We start from the raw sequence: 20,331 nt of genomic DNA on the forward strand, positions 1-20,331 counted from the left end.
CCGTGTTAGCCTGTGGTAGCGAATTCAAAAAGGGTCCCGTAGCACCTTTAAAACTATCCAATTTTATTGTGGCATAGGCTTCTGAGAATCAAGTTCTTTTCGGCAGATGGGTGGTACAGACACTGGTCAAATACAGAGGAGGAGGGGGGGAGGAGGAGGGAGGGAGGGGGCGGGGAGGCAAGACGGGGTGTGTCGGATACATTTGTGGCAATGTGCAGGTGGGGAGATGTGACGGGAGTGTTGGGGGAGGGGCGGAGGACGAAGTCAGACTCGCAGACACAGAAAACAGTTGTTGTACATCTCGTTTTATTGCACTGGAAAGAGCGGGCTTGCGTTTAGGCTGGCGAGGGAGCCGGAGCATTCCACACAGCCCTCCTTCCCGCTCGGAGGGGCGGGGCTGGGATGCAGGCCGCGGCGCGACGGTGCTTCCTGGGCTGCAGCCAACCGTCCGTCAGAGATGTTTGGGGAGGGCGGGGCGCGGGGGAGCAGCCATGCCCTGGACGTGCCTGTGGGGGAAAAAGACACGTGTGGGCTTTGCCTCGTTCCACTGGCAAGGCAAGCCCCACACTCCGCCATCCGGGGGGGGGGGTTGCACATGGTCGAGGGCAGCAGCTGATGCCTGACAGTCTGGCGAGGATGCACTCAGCCTTGGGAAGCCTTTACCTTTATGGGAGGGAATGAGCTGGTCACAACAAACACCTGGCCACATGTGGTTTTCGAGGCGCCTGCCTCTGAGGCAGCCAGGGGCGGCCATGGTTGCCCCCCACCCCTGCTGGGCCTCACCCAAAGCGGCAAGTGAGCGGGTGGGTTCAGGTGAATGGGCGGTTTGCACTAATCTGCGGAATGCCCCCCCACCTCCTCCTTACCTGTCAGCGCTCCGTCGGTCATCACCAGGTGGGAGCGCCAGAGTCAGGGCACCTGCAAGGAAACGGGAGAGCATGCGGTTAATTTGCAAAGTGTCATTCCCTTCTGCCACGGAAGGGTTAGTTTGTTTGTGCTTAGTTAGAAGCAACTAGCATGCATCAGTTAGCTGTGGAGTCATTCTTTCTATCACGGTAGAAAGAGAGTTAGGCAGACATTTGCACCTCTTCCCCTTTATGCGAAGTTCCCCCAGTTTTTCGCAAAGTCCCCCGAGTGCATTCTGCGCCTGCCAATGTGAATGCCCTCAGCCCGTTTCGGTTTTCAAAGGGGCAATGCCACTCAGCAGACGGGCAGAGCCTCCGGCCGAGTGCTCACTTACCTGGGGGTTTGGGCGGCGCTGGCCGGATGTTTTGTAGGGCGCGGTCGCAGGTGATTGGGTGCAGAGAGGGGGGCTCGTCCACGCCGGGCGCGCACGCTGATTGGTCCCCGGGATAGTTCTCATCCTATGCTCCTTCGGGCCATAGGGGCGGGGCGGGGCGCTCAGAGAGGGGGCTGATTTTTCGCCGTTCCATGGACGCCTATGGGCTACGCCTTCTTTTTCCGTGGCGTAGCTTTTTTGCGCCGCTGTGGGCGTTCCCGCTTCTGGAGGAGCTTAGGGAGCGGACTAACTCCGACCCCGCCTTGCTCCCCGCCCCCCCCTGCGTCGGCGTAGGGCTCTACGCCACTTCTGCGCCGCCGCCCGGGCGCCTGTGGCTTGCACCGGTGCTGGCCCTCCGGCGGGCCAGCGCCGCGTCCCAGCGCGGGCGGAAGGCCACTTACGCGGGCGTACGGGCTAGATGCGCCCTCGCAAGCCTTAGTTCGGTTCCTGTTCACTTTCCGTGCCCTTCTTAGGATTGGGCTGCCCGTATACAAAAGTATTCATAACATAGTTAAAGCAACGGCCAGTAATTCCATGTAAGTCAAAAAGACGTAAATCCAACCGCACACATCAAAGTAATGTTTCTATTCTTTTTTAGGTGTATTTATTAATCACTTCCACACATTGCACTTCATTCTCCAGTTATAAATATTTATTCAGTATTTATTGTACATTGTCTTCTTCCATATTTTCCCCGAGTTGTGGGTTCCCACTTTTAGTATGACAGCTGGACTGGCCATGAAGCTTGGAGTGTCCATTTGTATGTTGCCTATTTATCAGTTCCCAAGTTTTTGTACAGGTTGAAGGTATTTTCCTGAAGCAAGTCGTGAACTGTACTTTGTCTCACTGCAGAGGCTCTGCAGGAACCTCAGTTATGTTACATCTTGGATGGGATTCTGTTTGTCTACGGCATCGTCCTCACCTTCCTCTATTGCCGACTGAAGGTGAGTCCCCCCACCCCATCCTTTGAAATGTTTATGGGTGGTTGTGATGTAACCAGCAGTCCTCAGTATGGTGCTCGCTAGGATTGCCAGATTCCTGGTGGGCAACGGTCATTTCATAGAAAAAGAGCTGCAGGAACTCATTAGCATAACTCATTAGCACAACTCATTTGCATATGCCACGCCCCTTGACACCACCAGAAATGTGTCATTGGCATAACTGATTTGCATATGCCACACCCCCTGGCATCACCTATCCTGGCTGTTTTGGACCCAATCCTGGCCATTCAGGGCCGAAATTGGGCCCAAAATGGCAAAAAGGGGCTGAAAATGACTGAAATGGGGCCCAAAATGGTCAGTACTGGGCCACTGCTGAGTGGGAGAGTGATCCACCACCCATCAGAGGCCTGATCCGGGACCAATCCTGGCTGTTTTGGGTATGATCCTGGCCATTTTGGGCCCGAATTGGGCCGTTTTGGCCCCGATCCAGGCTGAAATGGGCCCCAAATGGCCAAAAATCAGGTGGGCAGGGCCACCGGTCATGTGACCTCTTTGGGAAACTACCAGAACTGCGTTCCTGCAAGTTCCCCCTCAAAATGAGCCCTGCTGGTGGGCATTACACAAAGCTACAGGAGAGCTCCTCCCGGTACAATAGAGCTTCCAACCCACACAAACAACTAACCGGAGGTAAAACTGATAAGAAATGTTTAATGGCCTTTAGCTTAAAGACCTGTATATGAACATTTGTTGGAGCTACCCTCTAAAACAGAAGGAAAAGGCTTTTCTTTGTGAGTAGATTCCTTCTGACACAGTTTAAAACACTGAACACTGCAGGTCAGTAAGCCCCGTAGCAAGGAAAATTTCTCTCTTGTTTTGACTTTGTACTCAAGAATTTACCTTGGATACGCAGTCTCTCAGGAAGATTCCCAAAATTCCTGTGTGGTAGCATGTTTATATTACAGAGAGGTTTTACTGTCTTCTCAATCAGGCCTGTTTTGGTGCCATGTCTCCTGAAGAATTTGATTCTGAAGAATTGTTTGTATCTAGTTTTGTATAACAATTTTATCTCATTTTTGTAAAAAATTAGTTTTGGAAAGTATATAAGATTCTCTGCTATGGCTGATCTTTATGCATATGCAGGGCTTTTTTCTGGGAAAAGAGGTGGTGGAACTCAGAGGGTTGCTGCTTGGCAGCACGGAGGGCAATCTAAACTCCCCTCTGTCTGGAGATTGTGGCGGGGCCCCCAGCCATGTGACCATTTTCAAGATGTTCCAGAACTCCATTCCACCGCATTCCAGCTGAAAAAAAGCCCTGTGCATATGTCCTAATGAGGACATCTGCATCTGAGCTTTATTATGAATAAAACTCATATTTCTTCATTGATCGCAGTTTGGTGTCTTGATTCATGGAGGGTAACGGATGTTATGGAAAATAAAATTAAAGCAGAGTATTTTTAAAAGAAATTTCCGAAACAACAACAAATATACCTACACATTTATGAACAATTTTCAGTACTTTAAAGTGTATATTTTCTTAGAAAGTGCAATGTGCTAAAGTGCTTATAAAAATACGAAGGTATTTTATGTACAAATCCGTTCCTAATATCCACTCTCTAAGCTGTTACACAGTCATTACATATCAGTCAATTTATAACATACCAAATCTAATAGATCCAGAGGAATTAGCCGGGTTAGTCTGTAGTAGCAAAATCGAAAAGAGTCCAGTAGCACCTTTAAGACTAACCAACTTTACTGTAGCATAAGCTTTCGAGAATCACAGTTCTCTTCGTCAGATGCATGAAAGATATAAAAGATCCCTTGCATCTGATGAAGAGAACTGTGATTCTCGAAAGCTTATGCTACAGTAAAGTTGGTTAGTCTTAAAGGTGCTACTAGACTCTTTTCGATAACAAATCTAATGCAAAAAATAACGACGGCATTTTGACCGTCAAGATTACACCAACTTGGTGACATGACAGAATCTGCCTTGGAGCTTGAATTATTAATTGAAAATGAGCCTTCAACAAAGTTTATTGCCAAACGGGATGTTTAATATGCTGGCAAAACCCGTTAGGCTCTTCAGACTCTTCAGTTCCATTTTGGCATGACGCTTGACACCATGAGATCACTCCAGAGAATCTTCTCGCATTAAGAGGAACTTTACCTGGAAAAGATATAAAACATATTGTGAGACAGCATTATTGGGACTTCCACAATATTAACTGTTCTGCTTACCCGTACTGGTCCATGGCATAAACAGAAAAGTGATTCTCCTTACACAGGATTTTTCTTCACCAGTTGGACTGTTGGATATTGTAGGACTCTCTATGGATACTGTTGTTATGTTATCAGTTGACCAACCGATATATAATGACTGTGTAACAGCTTAGATAGTGGATATTAGGAACGGGTTTGTACCCGTATTTTTATAAGCACTTTATAATATGTATTGTCGAAGGCTTTCACGGCCGGAGAACGATGGTTGTTGTGGGTTTTCCGGGCTGTATTGCCGTGGTCTTGCCAAGACCACGGCAATACAGCCCGGAAAACCCACAACAACCACTTTATAATACCTTCGTATTTTTATAAGCACTTTAGCACATTGCACTTTCTAAGAAAATATACACTTTAAATTATTGCTAATTGTTCATGAATGTGTAGGTATATTTGTTTTACCTCCGATTCGTTGTTTGCGTGGGTTGGGAACTTCCTGGTGGGGCCTGGAGATCTCCCAGAATTACAATGGATCTCCAGGGTACAGAGATCAGTTCCCCTGGAGAAAATGGCTGCTTTGGACTCTATGGTATTATAATCCCGCTGAGGTCCCTCCCCTTCCTAAACCTCCCCTTCACCAGGGTCCACCACCAAAATCTCCAGGAATTTTCCAGCTCAGAGGTGGCAACCCTAGCTTGCTGAAGTGCTTCCTGGTTTCTGCTGGCTTCTTGAGTCTCAATATAACCCAAAGAGTGTTGAGTGGAAGAGAGAGCCTGAATATCACCGCACTGAGCTCATCTCAGCTAGGTGCATGATAGCCTGGCCTGGTCTTAGACTGACTGACCCAAGGTCACCCAGCTGGCTTCAAGCAGAGGAGCAGGGAAACAAACCCAGCTCTCCAGATTAGAGTCCGGCCGCTCTTAACCACTACACCAAATTGGTGTGACGTCACATGTTGCTGGGATGCTCTAGCGATCCCCCAAAATTCTATTATAAAACCATAGAGTTTTTGGCAATTGCTTGAGTCTCCCAGCAACACACGATGTCACTTATGGTTATGTGATGTTGTGGCATTACGTGATGCCCACAGTGCCCACTGGCCTAGACCTTCCCCTCAGAAGCTCCTGTGGGCTGCCAGCCCCTGGAAAACAACCCTAGAGTTTTCCAAGTCTAGAGACATAAGCATTGTCTCAGAAAGAACAAGGTATAAAAGATCCCTTTGTCAGGTGGGCTTGTAACGGATTGTTATTTGTGTCTAACCAAAGATTCCACTATCCTAAAAGAAAGATTTGTCTTTATTATTGGATAGCTTTCAGCAATTAGTTTAAGACCTATCAAACAGGAACTGTTCCTTGAACAAGTTCTGCTTATCAATACATTATTTATAGAGTCCTTGCTTTGCTTTTTCTCATCAAAATACACAGAAACCTTCTAGAGTTTCTTTATTTCCTTTATTGAAATTACACTCTAGTATTTTAAAGAAGCAAGCTATCAAAACATACATGATCATTTAACATTTCCTAATTACCTCTTACATTTAAAACAATCGAAGTTTCTATGAAATTCATTAAGAATATTTTTTAAAAAATCCAAAAAAAAAAAAGATTCCCATAGCATAAAAATACAAAGGTAAAATTCTCTTCTAGATTTTCATGAGATTTCTTCCAGTCAGAACTCTAACATACTATCCGAATTTGCGTGTTTTATATAGGTTATCTTACGCAAATATCTAAGATCTTTTTCCTGTGATAGCATAGATAAACTATGATTGGTTTGATGCTTAATTAAGTATTCACAGGGCTCATTTCGAGGGGGAACGCACAGGAACACAGTTCCGGCAGTTCCCCAAAGAGGTCACATGTCAGGTGGCCCCTCCCATCTGACTCTCAGCCGTTTTGGGCTCGTTTCAGCCTGGATTGGGGCTGAAACGGCCCGGATCGGGCCTCTGACGGGTGGTAGATCACTCTCTCACTCAGCAGCAGCCCGATCCTGACCATTTTGGGCCCCTTTTTGGCCATTTTCAGCCCCTTTTTGCCATTTTGGGCCCAATTTTGGCCCTGAATGGCCAGGATTGGGTCAAAAACAGCAGACTGTTATGCCAGGGGGTGTGGCATATGCAAATTAGTTATGCTGATGACACACTTCCAGTGCTGTCAAGGGGTGTGGCATATGCTAATGAGTTATGCTAATGAGTTCCTCCAGCTTTTTCTACGAAATGACCCGAGTATTCATATTTTCTATTGTATAACCTTTTAATTAGCCAAAAAGTGACATTATATCCAGTTTGCAAAACAAAACTCTTAATCTGTGAGGAAGGACAGAAAGAGTTAAGTTGGTAGATCATCTTTGGTCCATTTTGCAACTGGAGAACATTAATCTAGATGGAGTCCACTATTTTTAATTGGCAGTCAAAGATGAATGCATCCGTTTCAGTTACACAATATTCTTTAAAAAAATTCAACAGTTCATGCAAAGTGCAGAAGTTCCCTTACAAGCATATTGCTTGTGATTCAATCTCTGCTCAGAGAGTTTGTTAATTTCCTCTTTCTGTCAGTTTCTGTCAGTTTCACCTCCCCTTTTAAAAGCCAAAGAAGAAATAAACTCTCTGAGCAGGGATCTCCCTGGCTCTGTAGAGAGGGGAAATTGACAAAGCCTTCGGATCTCTTTTAAAACTCAGCTTCCAGGCTAACATTGCAACTCCTTTCATGTGCTCCTCCTCGTGTAATTCATCTCTTGTAGCTTAGCTCTCAGACATGGACTGAAAGTGTGTGTGGGGAGATTCCTGAACACATATTGAGCACATAGCAGGACAGTTGGATATACTGTGAAACATGCCCTGAGGCAGGACTGAGAGCCAAGCTACAAGTGATGCCTGACACAGGTTGGACACTTGTCAGCTTCCCTCAAGTTTTGATGGGAAATGTAGGTGTTCTGGTCTTGCAGCTGTAATGGAGAGCCAAGCTGTAAAACCAGGACGCCTACATTTCCCATCAAAACTTGAGGGAAGCTGACAAGTGTCCAACCTGTGTGAGGCGTCACTTGTAGCTTGGCTCTTAGAGTCTCTGCCCTAAAACAATGGCTTGATGGCTGTCTCTGGAGGTGGGACAATAGGACTGGGAGGTCGCAATTGTGCCTTCCTGAGAGGAACTAAAAGCGTAAAAAGATGATTGATGGCTGGATGGGTGAGGCTTATCAGTCCCCAAGTGACTCAGGTGGGGAAATGGAATCAGGAAAGATCCAGAGGGTGGATGACAAGTTTAACTCAAGCACTTTTGGAGACCCTTTTGTTATTCAGTTCTGCACATCCCTGGAGTGGGGGGCTGAAGTTTGACCTCGTGCTCCTATTCTAGTAGTTTCCCATCTTAGCTAGGCAGCCTGGTTAGGCTTAAAGCACACGAGGAAAGGGACTTACGATATTCCATATTCATAAGCCTTCTTAATAAGGTGAGAGCTAACCGTTACACCAAATTACAGATTACTTTAACTCTTTCTGTGTTTTGCTTCCTCAGATCCAATATCGGAAGAAATCAAAACAATCCCATTCAGCAATTTATGAGGTACGTTCCGTCAATAACAATATTAATATTACTTTGCATATGTATAGAATGTTTTCTGATGCAAGTGCTTCATATAAATAATCTCAGTAACGTGTAATCGGATTGGTGTTATTGGACAAGGTCCAAGACGGTTTGGGCCTGTGGCAGAAAACCTAAATGCCTTCTTTCTTCCCAGGTAGCAAACGTAATTTATTTGCTTATTAATTGTGTACTGATTTAAATTGTTCCCCTGGAACTGTCACCTGCAGTGGGACGGCCCGTAAAGGCGGTCCTATCACCTATACTCACTGTAGTATATCACCTATACTACAGTGAGATTTTGAGAAGGGTCATCTCAGGTTGCCAACTCTGGATTGGGAAATTCCTGGAGATTTTGGGAGATGGACCCCAGGGAAGATGGGATGTTGGGGAGGGACTTCAGTAGAGTATAATGCCGCAGAGTCCACCCTCCCTCAGTTCCAATTCCAAAATATCTCCAGGCCTCGTCTGGAAGTTGGCAACCCTAGTTCATAGCTCAGCAAGAACAGATACACGTGGCATATTTAATCCCAATCTCCAATGTCCAGCATACTGTATTCAGGGAATTTAGGGCACAGCAGTCTCGGAACGTGCAAAACACAAGAGTTCCCCTGAGCATATAACAACAACATATATACTGCTTTTCCAGACAGATTAGTGCCTCACGCAGACCGGTGAACAAGTTAGTGTTATTATTATCCCCACAATACAGCTGGGAAGCTGCGGCTGAGAGAAGTGGCTTTTCTTTATCCTTGGGTAGATTAAACAAAACCAGGCATATTTATGATGCAAAAGGAATGGCTTTCTGTGGGAAGCTATTTCGGGTAGGATTGAGCCCTTAAATCTCTTTCTGTAGAGATAAACCTCTGTAAACAGACCATGCTCATAGTTCAATTGTAGTTTCTCTAGACTGTGCGGGGTGCCAATTCCATCTTGGGAAATCCCTGGAGATTTGGTGCTGAAGCCTGAGCAGGGCAATTTGGGGGAGGGTAAAGAATCTCATTGGGGTACGATGCCATAGAGTCCACCCTCCAAAGTAGCCATATCCTCTAGGGGAATAGATCTCTAGTCTGTAGATCCTTTATACTCCCGGGAGAGCTCTGTGCCTGACCTGGAGACTGGCAACCATAGGGTGGGATGTAGACCGGCCAGAGAGCAGTGTTCTTTTCCAGGGCCATTTTCCTCCCATTGTACCCCTGCTGGAGGCATCATGGCATGGCACCACGGCAAGCCACAGCCCTGGCCCAAGAGAGGGTGGTGTTAGTGGGGGTAGCTTCCCTACTATGCAGGGGAGGGGAAGAAGGGTGGCAGTGGCAACTTCTCTGTGGTGCAGGAGGGAGGGCAACAAAGTCATTCGCCTCAGGCACCAAAACCCTCTTTGCACAGCAGGCAGAAATTCAACAGATGCAGCCCCGGTTGCTCAACAGCCAGAAACTCTGTAGTTATCACCATTGCTTCATTTTTTTAGTGGCAAAAATGCTATCGTTGTTGGTATTCTGCCTGGTATGTTGAAAGGATAGAAGCCCTGCTGGGAGAAAAAATGTGGCAACCTTACTGGAGCACTCAAGTTAAGCACAAGGGTGCATGTTTCTTACACTGAATCTTGCATTGGATTTCAAACCGTTGTGGAGAATGGGCAAGTAGACAAGTTTGAAAAGCTAATTTTTTTTTATTTCCTTGTTTTGCTTCCTGTTTTTCTGAATATTCATCTCCGCCTGTATTTTCCCCAGAAAGTGGAAGGAGTCTATACAGTAAGTATCTGACTGTATTCTTCAGAAGGGAGGGGAACAGGCGGTTCTGGGCATCTTTGTACAGAAATGATTTTTATCCCTTGTTCCCTAATATATGTATTCATTTATAACCTTTGTAAATGACTTTTCCAGTTTGAAAATATGCTCAGAGCAATGAACAAGTATATGAAGCTGATAAAAACAACGCCAATAAAACGCTGTTGTAGGTTCCCTAATGAAACTACACACAAAACACAGAGGAGACATTGAGTGAAATACAATGTCTTTTCCCACTGCACCATCTTTTCTTCTTCTCTGCCTCGATTCTGCATTGGTCCAATCCCCCTGGGTTTGTCTTTGGGGTGTACTCACATCTCAGTCAGTAAATCCAGACATTGCTTGAATAAAATACATATTATTCGCTTTTAAAGAGTGTTTGCAAAAGCATTAAGCACTCAATTTAAATCAGGCAACAGGTACAAAACAACCTCACTGTAGCTAACTAAAAGTCTAACTAAAATATTTAAGAGCTGGCTAACTTAAACATCACTCAGGGCCGGAACTAGGGTTGCTGGTGCCCAGGGCAATCCTAGTCCAACTGCGTGTGTGCGCAGCGCGCATGCTCCCGGCACTGCATGATGATGTCATTTCGGTGACGTCATCACGCAGGACGGAGCGGCGGAGGCAGCGTGAGGGGCTGGGAGGCCGCCTGCGCCATTCGCCTCCCCACAGGCTAGTGGCACGGGTGGCCTCGCAGCCCCCCCCCCGCTGCCTTTTGCCTGCCCTGCAGGACAGGGGGCGGCCGGCTTGCCACGCACACCCTGTCCTGCAGGGCAGGCAAAAGGCAGTGCGGGGGGCTGCAAGGCCTCCCGCGCCATTCGCCTGCCCTGCAGGACAGAGGGTGGCCAGCCGGCCGCCCCCTGTCCTGTGGGGCAGACGAATGGCGCGGGTGGCCACACTGCCTTTTGCCTGCCCTGCAGGATAGGGGGCGGGCGGCTGTCCCCTGTCCTGTGGGGCAGATGAATGGTGCAGGCGGCTGCGCTGCCTTTTGCCTGCCCTGCAGGACAGGGGGCATGCGGCAAGCTGGCAGCCCCGTCCTGCAGGGCAGGCAAACGGCAGCGCGGGAGGCTGCGAGGCTGTCCGCACTGCTGCCTGCGCGCTCCCGGAAGCTGGCAGCTGCTCCCGGCGCTCCCTCCCTGGCGGCACCAGGGGCAGACTACCCCCCTGCCCCCCCTTGATCTGGCCCTGACTAAACTGATTGACGTCCAAGAGATGTTTATCCTACCCATCTGGTAGCATGTAGGCCCTCTCCATGCTGAGTTGGTGTAGGATGGAGACTTGCCAAGGTGAAGAAGAGAAAGGAAAGGGTACAAAGCATTGCGAAAGGCCAACTTTTCTGATCTTTTTCTAGTCCTCTGAAAGCGGAGGTGAAATTGACAGAGCCTTCTGTGAATATGAAATTAACAAACCCTCTGAGGAGGGATCTATGCTGGCTCTGTGTAGAGAGATGAAATTGACAGACTCTTTGGCCCTGTCTTTTTAAACTATGCTTCCCGGCTAACATTACATTTCCCTACACTTGAGCGTCCTTGTATAAGAGTCTCTCTACAAGAGACGAATTACACAAGGACGCTCAAGGGAAAGGAGACAATGTTAGCCAGGAAGCTGAGTTTTAAAAGACCAATCGGAAGGCTCTGTCAGTTTCAACTCTCTAGAACTGGCAAAGATCACTCCTCAGAGGGTCTATCAATTTCATCTTCACCTCCCTGAAGGCTCTGTCAATTTCACCTCCCCTTCCAGGAGGCGAAGAAGAAATAAACAAACCCTCTGAGGCGCAATCACAGAGCCTTCCAATCTGTCTTTTAAAACTCGGCTTCCCAGCTAACATTGCGTCTCCGTTCACTTGAGCATCCTCGTGTAATTTATCTCATGTAGAGAGACTCTAAGATGTCTTATGTAGAGAGACTCGGTGTCTCAGCTAGGCCTGGGCCTGCCAGCACTTAATATCAGGGCTTTTTTTCTGGGGAAAGAGGTGGTGGAACTCAGTGGTGGAACTCAGGAATGCACAATGATGTCACATTGGATCAGCTGGAACAAGGGGGGAGTTTTTTAAAGTTCAAATCGCCCTCGGCAAAAATGGTCACATGGCTCCCCTCTGTCTGGAGATCAGAGGGCGGGGCCACTGGCCATGTGACCATTTTCAAGAGCTGCCTGAACTCCGTTCCACCGTGTTCCAGCTGAAAAAAGCCCTGCTTAATATACTGAACCAAACTGAACCCATGTTCAGCCATTTTAGCTAGCACCCCACATTTCAGGCTGACTTTCCACACACTATTACTTGCTGCGGCTTGATGGCATTTTACACACACAGGATATCTTTAAGCCAAACTGAAATCAATGGAAGACAAGCTATTTCTATCCCACTTATTTCCTACACTGAGGACCGTGAGCCGAGCTACAAGTGACGAATTACACTTGCCTGGCAAGTGAACAGACTCACGTGTATTGTAGCTTGGCTCTCAGGACAGCTTACTAGGCAAAGCACACAGAAACAATGAAAAAGTACAGAGCGATATAAAACCCCTGCAGACCCCAGTCAACTTTGAGGCAGGCGTTGAGTCAGAAGGACACCCCAGTTGGTTCCAGTTTTTCCAGCAAGGCTCATAGAGGACCACTGGCTGCAAGCCATAGGCTAAGGTCCCCTTTGGCTCATGTCCAATAAAGCTCAGGCTTTGAGCTACCTGCCAAAAAAAAAATGGAGGGGCAGATATCCAACCCGCATTCGATTCAGCTGGGTCCAACATTCCCAGTGTCCTCCCATTCCTTCTTCCAGAATAAGCACCCAGCAGAGACTGTAAAACTGTAGGGAGACTGGGAGGCTCCAGGGTACTGATTCTTTGGTGTGAGAAAGTGAGCGTTACAAAGTTGTTCCTGAAATCAATGGGCTTAGACTGGAGTAACTCAGAGTCTCTCTACACAAGACTTCTTACATGTGTTCTTCACTGGTTGGGAGACACAATGTTAGCTGGGAAGCGTAGTTTTAAATGACAGAGCTGCCAGAGATCGCTCCGGAGGGGACAGATTCTCTCACAGCCCTCCTCTGCCTCTGGTGTCTCCCCTTCCGGAGGCTTTGCCCTGCCGAGGCTCAATTAACTCAAAGTTTTAAGCTGCAAGCAGGGCAAAGGTGGAGGGCTGTGAGGGAATCCGTCCCCTCCAGAGTGATCTCCACCGGCTCTGTCTTTTAAGACTACGCTTCCTGACTAACATTGCTTCTTCTAGCACTTGACGAACAAGCACCCAGACATGTCATACAAAGAGACTCTGAGTTTAGGATTACGCTGTTAATGTGTGGAATGTGGGAGGGTGAGGCGAGTGTTCATTGCCCTTCCTCAAAATGTGTGGGTCTCGACTGCGGAGGCCCAAACACTTCTGGTTAACCCCCTCCTCTCCTTTTCCCATCTTCCAGGGCCTCGTCACAAGCGAAACCGACACCTACACAGCGCTGGAGCTCCCCAAAGTTGAAGCGCAGGGTAAAGTCCCCGAAGAAGAGCTCGTAGTGGAATAGGCACTGTCGCTTTCAGAACCCTTTTTCGCCGGCATCTGAAAATCGCAAAACTGTTTTTGCCGCAAGACGACAGAGCAATTCTTGCTGTATCTGCGAGGAAGACCCATCCTCTTTTGTGCCTTGACCAAGCGGCTTGGATGAAGGAGGCCTTGTCCACAGCTGCCGCTGCTTGCTCATTTCAGCCAGCATCTACTGGGATGGGGGGTGGGTGGGGACGAGATCTCACTGTTTGTTAATCCCACTGGCGCTCTCGTGAGTGTCCCCCAAAGCTATTCCACTTTGGAGCAAAGTCTCGTTTGTCCATTCCCCAGTTGTTGTGGCAAAAATGAACCCAGCCTCTGTTCAGCAGGCTGGAAAGATTGGTTTATTAAACTACAATGGCAGGAGAATTTACAAGCATGCGAGCCTGGCTGGTAAGTTTTGATCGGTTGCAGGTATCATGTTGACTATATACAGGGGTCATTTCGTAGGGAAAGAGCTGGAGGAACTCATTAGCATAACTCATTAGCGTAACACATCAGAATATGCCACGCCCCTTGACATCACTGGAAATGTTTCATTAGCATAACTGATTTGCATGCGCCACACCCCCTGGCATCACCTATCCTGGCTGTTTTGGACCCGATCCTGGCCATTCAGGGCCGAAATTGGGCCCAAAATGGCAAAAAGGGGCGGAAAATGGCCAAAAAGGGGCCCAAAATGGTCAGGATCCAGCCGCTGCTGAGCGGCAATCCAGGACGAAACAGGCCCAAAATGGCCGAGAGTCAAGTGGGCAGGGCCACCTAACGTGACCTCTTTGGGGAACTGCCAGAACTGCGTTCTTGCGCGTTCCCCCTTGAAATGAGCCCTGACTATATAGATGAATAGTTTGCTGTCACTGGCTAAAACATTGTGTCACGCAGCTTATGATTGGTTCCAGCTTAAAAGCATTTGTTGATCATGCAGTAGGCATACATCTTGCTTTAAAGAATGGCAGCATAGACCACTCGGCTATGGCTTATCTAGTCCAGGCTGGTATGTAGTCATTGTGCAATTACCGAAAAGCACATGCAGTGAAGCCAACTCCTGGAACAGACTGTAGACAGGACATACCAGCAAACAAGGAATTTCCAAGCCCAAAACTATGCCATAAGAAACATCTCATCCTCCAAACGGAACCACTGTAAGAACTACGGTTGCCAACTTCCAGGTTGGGGTTAGAGACCTCGTGGAGTTATAACTAATCTCCAGACTCCAGACCGGGTCCTGTGGAGAGGACGGGAGCTTCGGAGGGTGAATTTTATGGCATGAGATACGCCATTTTCCCACCCAAATCCCGTCCTCCTTAGGCTCCCCCTCAATCTCCACCCCCAAATCTCCAGGAATTTCCCAAGCTGGAGTTGGCAACCCTGGGATGTTCTGTTGTGCAGTTTTGGAACACAGGGTGCATGCTGCAAAGAGCAGTGCCATAGAACTGGCAGGTTTCGGCCTCATATCAGGCTGCTCCTCTGCCTCGAGTGTTTGTATAGCCCCCCCCCCTTCCACATTTCAAGCAAAGCCGACATGCAGGTAACATGTGGGCTGCTTGAAAATCTTGATTAGTTGTTGTTTCCTTCCCTGTCCCCCCAAAATTACTGGTGGAGGGTTTTCTTAGTTAAAGATCCCACCAGTGTTCAGCACGAAGCTCTACCCACAAACACCCCCAGGGTTAAAGAGATGCCTGTTTTCACGGTTGGTTGGTCTGTTTTCAAAGATGCTTCTCTGTCCCTTGTAAAATATCTGGTATTGTTATTGGGTGTCCTTTTCTTGATTCGCCTCCCACCTATCTTGAAGTCTTGCTGTACTTTTCCAATCTTGCCCCCACTTGGTTTGCCCCAAATTTTCTTGTATTCTTTAGCAATGCCTCTGGGAAGCCTTTAGCTTAACGTTCTTAGTTCTCAGCTGCCTCCTCGGAAAGAAAGCCTAAGAAAGTATGGATTGCATTTGCTCATCTCCCTCCTTGGTCCCCTTGCTTTCCTTGGTTGTCAAAAGATGGATGGTCTTTGGGGCAAGGTCTGGTATTTTTGCTTATTTACTCTGTCAAGTGCTGTACACATTGATGTTGTTATCTACATATATAAAGACAAGTGTCCTGACTGATTCATCAATGCCCAGCCCAAACCCCTGGACCTAGAAAAATTACATTTGGGGAGAACATTCATGAGGTAAACACTCACTAAGAAGCGATTTGAAGAAATTCACTCCTTAAGGGGATAAAAAGGGATAAAATGTGAATGTGTTTTCCCAAAGGGATACAACTTCCCTGTGTGGCTGGCAGGCTGCTGCCTACTTGCACCCCTGCCCACTGCCAGCTCGGCCACTCTTCTGTGATTGGGCCAGCCTTTCAAGGTCATTTGCATATGCGGGCTAATTGGGGCTCACAACATTCCATACCTCATCCCCCCTCCAGAGACAGTTGGAACACAGAGGTTATTTGCATGTGCAGTCTGATTGGTCTTCTTCACCCCCCACATTCTAAACAATATGCAGTTGCTATTGGGAGTCATTGAATGTGTCCTGAGGTAAAATGCACCTCCCAGTCTTTCCCTAAAAGTTCACTAAGGTTGCCAATTCAAAAAAAAAAAGTGTTACATACCCGTAAGTGGATTTAAAGTAGTTAAATAACGTAGCAAAGCACGGGTATCAAGCTAGTAAATAATAATTTGCTTACAGCTACATCTAAGGCTTCACGTTAAGAAACTAATACTGTGACCCAAAGGTGGCATGTAAACACTTCAGAGGGTGTGGTTAGTGTTTAGGAAAGGAGATGTGGCTAAGCTACTTCTTCCTAAAGGCCTTGTAAATTCTAGGGTGGTATCCTCATTGGCCTATGCGAAAAAAAGACTTAAAATGCTTTTAAAACCACCAGATTTATGGAAGCATCCTTTTCTGGGCTGAGTTTACAGTCAGCAGATACGTAAATGCACAGAAGGAACATCTTTCACACTTTAGAGATGAAAATGCCACTATGCCTCTTGTATCTTAAAGCCTTGGACCTGCGTTTACAATGTTTCTCTCCCGCTCTGTGTGCATATCTGCTGACCGAGAAGTTGCTTCATGCATCCAACGAAGTGAGTTCTCGCAGTCCACGAAAGCCTAAATGGGATGGGGTTTTCAGCAAATTTGGTCAAATTGTCTTTCTGATGACAAGACACAACAGGTGTTTCATAGCATCACCACAGGTGATAATCTCCAAAAGGAAGAAGAGCAGGAGAGATGGTAAGCAGGAGGGGGGATTTGAAAGGTTAAAAATGTCCTCCATGACCACTGCATGCAAGCCATTTTGCAAATAAAAAAATTTGCCAAGCCTGATGTGGATCACACCATTCTGCTAGGGCACTCTTGGGATTTGTATATTATAAAAGAAACTGACAGTGCTGTATTAAACGGAGTAAGTGTGCCTCATTTGTGCAAATGTCTTAACTGAAGATACTTGAAGGATCGCTTCCTCCCATACTCATAGATCCAGAGGAGTTAGCCGTGTTAGTCTGTAGTTGTAAAACAGTAAAGAGTCCAATAGCACCTTTAAGACTAACCAACTTTATTGTGGTATAACCTTCGAGAACCACAGCTCTCTTCGTCAGATGCATCTGATGAAGAGAGCTGTGGTGCTTGAAAGCTTATGCCACAATGAAGTTGGTTAGTCTTAAAGGTACTACTGGACTTTTTACTATTTTGCTTCTCCCGTACTGTCTAGCCCACTAGCCCTACAGCTTCTGCCTGCAGTAAGTGGCGATCAGAGATGGGCTTTTCAGTGGTGGCTCCCCCACCTTCAGAACACCCTCCCTCTTGAGGCTTGCCTACTGCCTATCCCAAAATGTTTTGTTTTACCCAGACTTCTAATTAAGGGGTTGATTCTGTGTTTAGTCTGTTTGTAGCCTGAAGACTGCCTTATGAGAATCATTTTAGGCTACATGCTTTCTGCTGTTTTTTATTCACTGGCTGGAGTTTTAATAGTTTGTTTTTAATGATTTTTATGCTGTTTAATGATTTTTATTATCATGTTTTACTTTGTAAGCTACCTCAAGCAGGATTTCTGAAGAGGTGGCCTAGATCTTTTCTAAATAAATGGTGAAGATGTGAGATTTTTTTTGCTTTCCATGTTTACAGGAGGGTTGGGTTTGGGTTTGGAGTCACAACTAAGGTTACCAACAACACCCAAATTCCTGGAGATTTGGGAGTGAAGTTTGGGGAGGGGAAAGACTCAGTAGGGTATAATGCAATGGAGTCCATTTTGCAAAACTGCCATTTTCTCCATAGGAACTGATCTCTGTAGGCTGGAAACTACTTTATTTATTGACGTTATTTATAGTCCACCTTTCTCACTGAGACTCAAGGTGGATTACATACAGCAAGTCAATATGATTAACAGGCTAGGACATCCAATACACAATGCAATAGGGTTTGCAGAAATTACACAGTAGGAACACACTTACAGCAACAGACAGTTCACAGAATTATAGTTCACCTATCACTTTACCCATGCATCTTTCTGAACCATTTCTTTACAGTACAGCCATCCCACCTGTGTTCAAAAAAGCACTCCTGAATAATTAAATTTTGCAGTTTGTGGAAAACCAGGAGAGCATGAGCTTTCCTGATCACTTCAGGCAAGCTGTTCCATAAAGCGGGAGCCATCATAGAGAAGGTGTGTGTAGGGTTGCCAGGTCCCTCTATCCTCCTGGCGGGAGGGCTGGGACCTGGCACTAGGGTTGCCAGCCTCCAGGTAGTGGCTGGTGATCTCCCGGAATTACAACTGGTCTCCAGGCCACAGAGATCAGTTCACCTGGAGAAAATGGCTACTTTGGGGGATGGACTCTCTGGAATCATGCCATGCCAAGGTCCTTTCCCTCCCCAAACCCCACTTTCTCCAACTTTCTCCAGGTTTCACCCCCCAGATCTCCAGGAATTTCCCAACTTGGAACTGGCAACCCTACCTGGCACTTAACTTTTGCTGTGCTGGTTTCAATCTTCGCATGCACGCGCTCTAGTGCCAGTGTTATGACATCACTTCCAGAAGTGACGCCATCACGACAGGTACACAGTGATGTCACTTCTGGAAGTGACATCGTTGCACCGGCTGTGGGAGTGCTCCTGCGCTCCACACAGCTCCGATTCTGCCAGTTTGGGGCCTAAATTGGCCCCAAACGGAGTGCAGGGATGCTCCTGTGGCCCATGTGATGACATCACTTACGGAAGTGACATTGCCACACCGGGTGAGCGTGCATGCATGGTGCGCACTCCTGAGGTGACTGCCAGTGTCAGGCAAGCTCCGGGAGTTTTCCCCCCTCCCGCCGATCACTGGGCAATTGGCGGACGAGGGGGCAAATCCCTGCGAGTTTTGGGAATCCTAGCGTGTACAGGCAGTTGTTGATTTTGCCCATTAGCAGGACAACACCTGTAGAAGGCCCTGCTCAGATAAGCGAAGCTGCTGTGGCAGAGCAGTGGAAGAGAGGCAGCCTTGCAGTAAGTCCAGGACAACTCGAGGGCCCACCTGAAGGCTGGAAGCCCTAATCACACCTCAGTCTCTTTGGATGTAATTTCCCTTCTCTGAGGGATTAAACCAAAGAAGGGGCTCCCATCTTGGGCCATCAGGATGGTGTTCTAAAGCTGCCCGCACACCTCGAGTGCCAGGCCGGAACCCAGTGGCAATAGTGGCAAAATAAGCAAGTTGCAGCTTGAATCGATCTGATAGATATTGCTATGTAGCCAGTTATATGGACGCTGTCCCCTACCCCCCATCAAGATAATGGGCTTCCACAGGAAGAACAGAAGGGGAGGCGGTAGTGGTGAAAGCAGGAGACGGCTGTAGGCAGGAGATGGCTGGGTGTGAGTCATTTCCCTTGGTTTTACACAGTTTATCTGGCCCTTGCTGAAGAGAACCACCCTCAGCACGTGTACAATCTCGCCATTTGCTGGTCAACCTGGAAATAAATTTTGCTGTATGAGGAGCGCCGCCTTGGGCTGCAGTTCTCCCTACCCATTTTTGTTTCATTTTACTGCCTGGTCAAACAAGTTTTGGAAACAATACACAAGCCTGCTCCCAAGCATGGAATATGGGACAAACGTCGTACCACAAGCAGGCATCCCAGATGCAGCCTATTGTTAGGCAATGCAAGTTGGGAGGGTGAATTAATTCACGCTCAAGGCGTGAATTAAACAATAGTCAAGATTTGAATGTAATATTCCAGTGATTTTAATATTCCAGTGATTTAATATTCCAGTGTTTGCTGTTCCAAAACCTGAATGGGGGCCTTGAAGCATCTTCATTTATTGCGGCAGAAGACTTTGTGGAAAAGTGCCCACTCTATCCCCTGCATGAAGTGTTATTCTTAGTAGAGATTTATTAATATAAGAAGAAAAAACAGGCACAACAGCTATATTTAAGCTTTGCACAGAAATGTCCCAACTGTACTTCTTGCATGAGCCACTGCGATATTGTAGCTGGGTGCTTACACTAGGACCAGGAAGGATTAAATCCCTAGAAGCTAAAAAGACAAATATGAGGCTATCATACTTTGGTCACATCATGAGAAGACAAGACTCTGGAAGAGTCAATAATGCTGGGGGGAAAATGGAAGGCAGGTGGAAAAGAGAGGAAGACAAAAAGCAAGGCGGGACTCTATAAAACAAGCCACGTCTTCCCGTTTTCAAGATCTGAGCAAGTCTGTTAGTGATAGGACGTTTTTGAGGTCTTTCATTCACAGTATCGCCATGGGTCAGAGGCAACTTGAGGGCACATAACACACAGACATCTATCACGCATGCATATTTGTGCGCAGGACTTTTTAGGGGGAATGCGGGGGAATGGAGTTCCAGCACCTCTTGAAAATACTCAGCAATAGTGCTTGAAAATAATATGATTTCAAACAATCCCATGCGTTTCTTCACTTCCCTCTTGAGAGTTCCGCCACCTCTTTTCCCAGAAAAAACCCGTTTGTGTGTGTGTATATATATGATAGATACTTTGCTATCTATCTATCTATCTATCTATCTATCTATCTATCTAT

General features: G+C 47.0%; 1 protein-coding gene across 2 annotated transcripts in view; it reads left to right on the forward strand.

Moving 5' to 3' along the window:
- Positions 1–14,019, forward strand: part of FCER1G (Fc epsilon receptor Ig) — a 34,991-nt gene extending 20,972 nt beyond the window's left edge. The window contains exons 2-5 of one of the 2 annotated variants that reach the window (XM_054991973.1): positions 2,132–2,223; positions 7,943–7,990; positions 9,739–9,759; positions 13,205–14,019. In XM_054991973.1, the coding sequence (XP_054847948.1) occupies positions 2,132–2,223; positions 7,943–7,990; positions 9,739–9,759; positions 13,205–13,303 (260 nt within the window). In that variant the 3' untranslated portion in view covers positions 13,304–14,019. The remainder of the gene's footprint in view (positions 1–2,131; positions 2,224–7,942; positions 7,991–9,738; positions 9,760–13,204) is intronic. The other variant, XM_054992048.1, reaches the window with a different exon arrangement.
- The last annotated feature ends 6,312 nt before the right edge of the window (positions 14,020–20,331 follow it).

Source organism: Eublepharis macularius, chromosome 1 (genome assembly GCF_028583425.1).
Source record: "Eublepharis macularius isolate TG4126 chromosome 1, MPM_Emac_v1.0, whole genome shotgun sequence".
Lineage (NCBI taxonomy): Eukaryota > Metazoa > Chordata > Lepidosauria > Squamata > Eublepharidae > Eublepharis > Eublepharis macularius.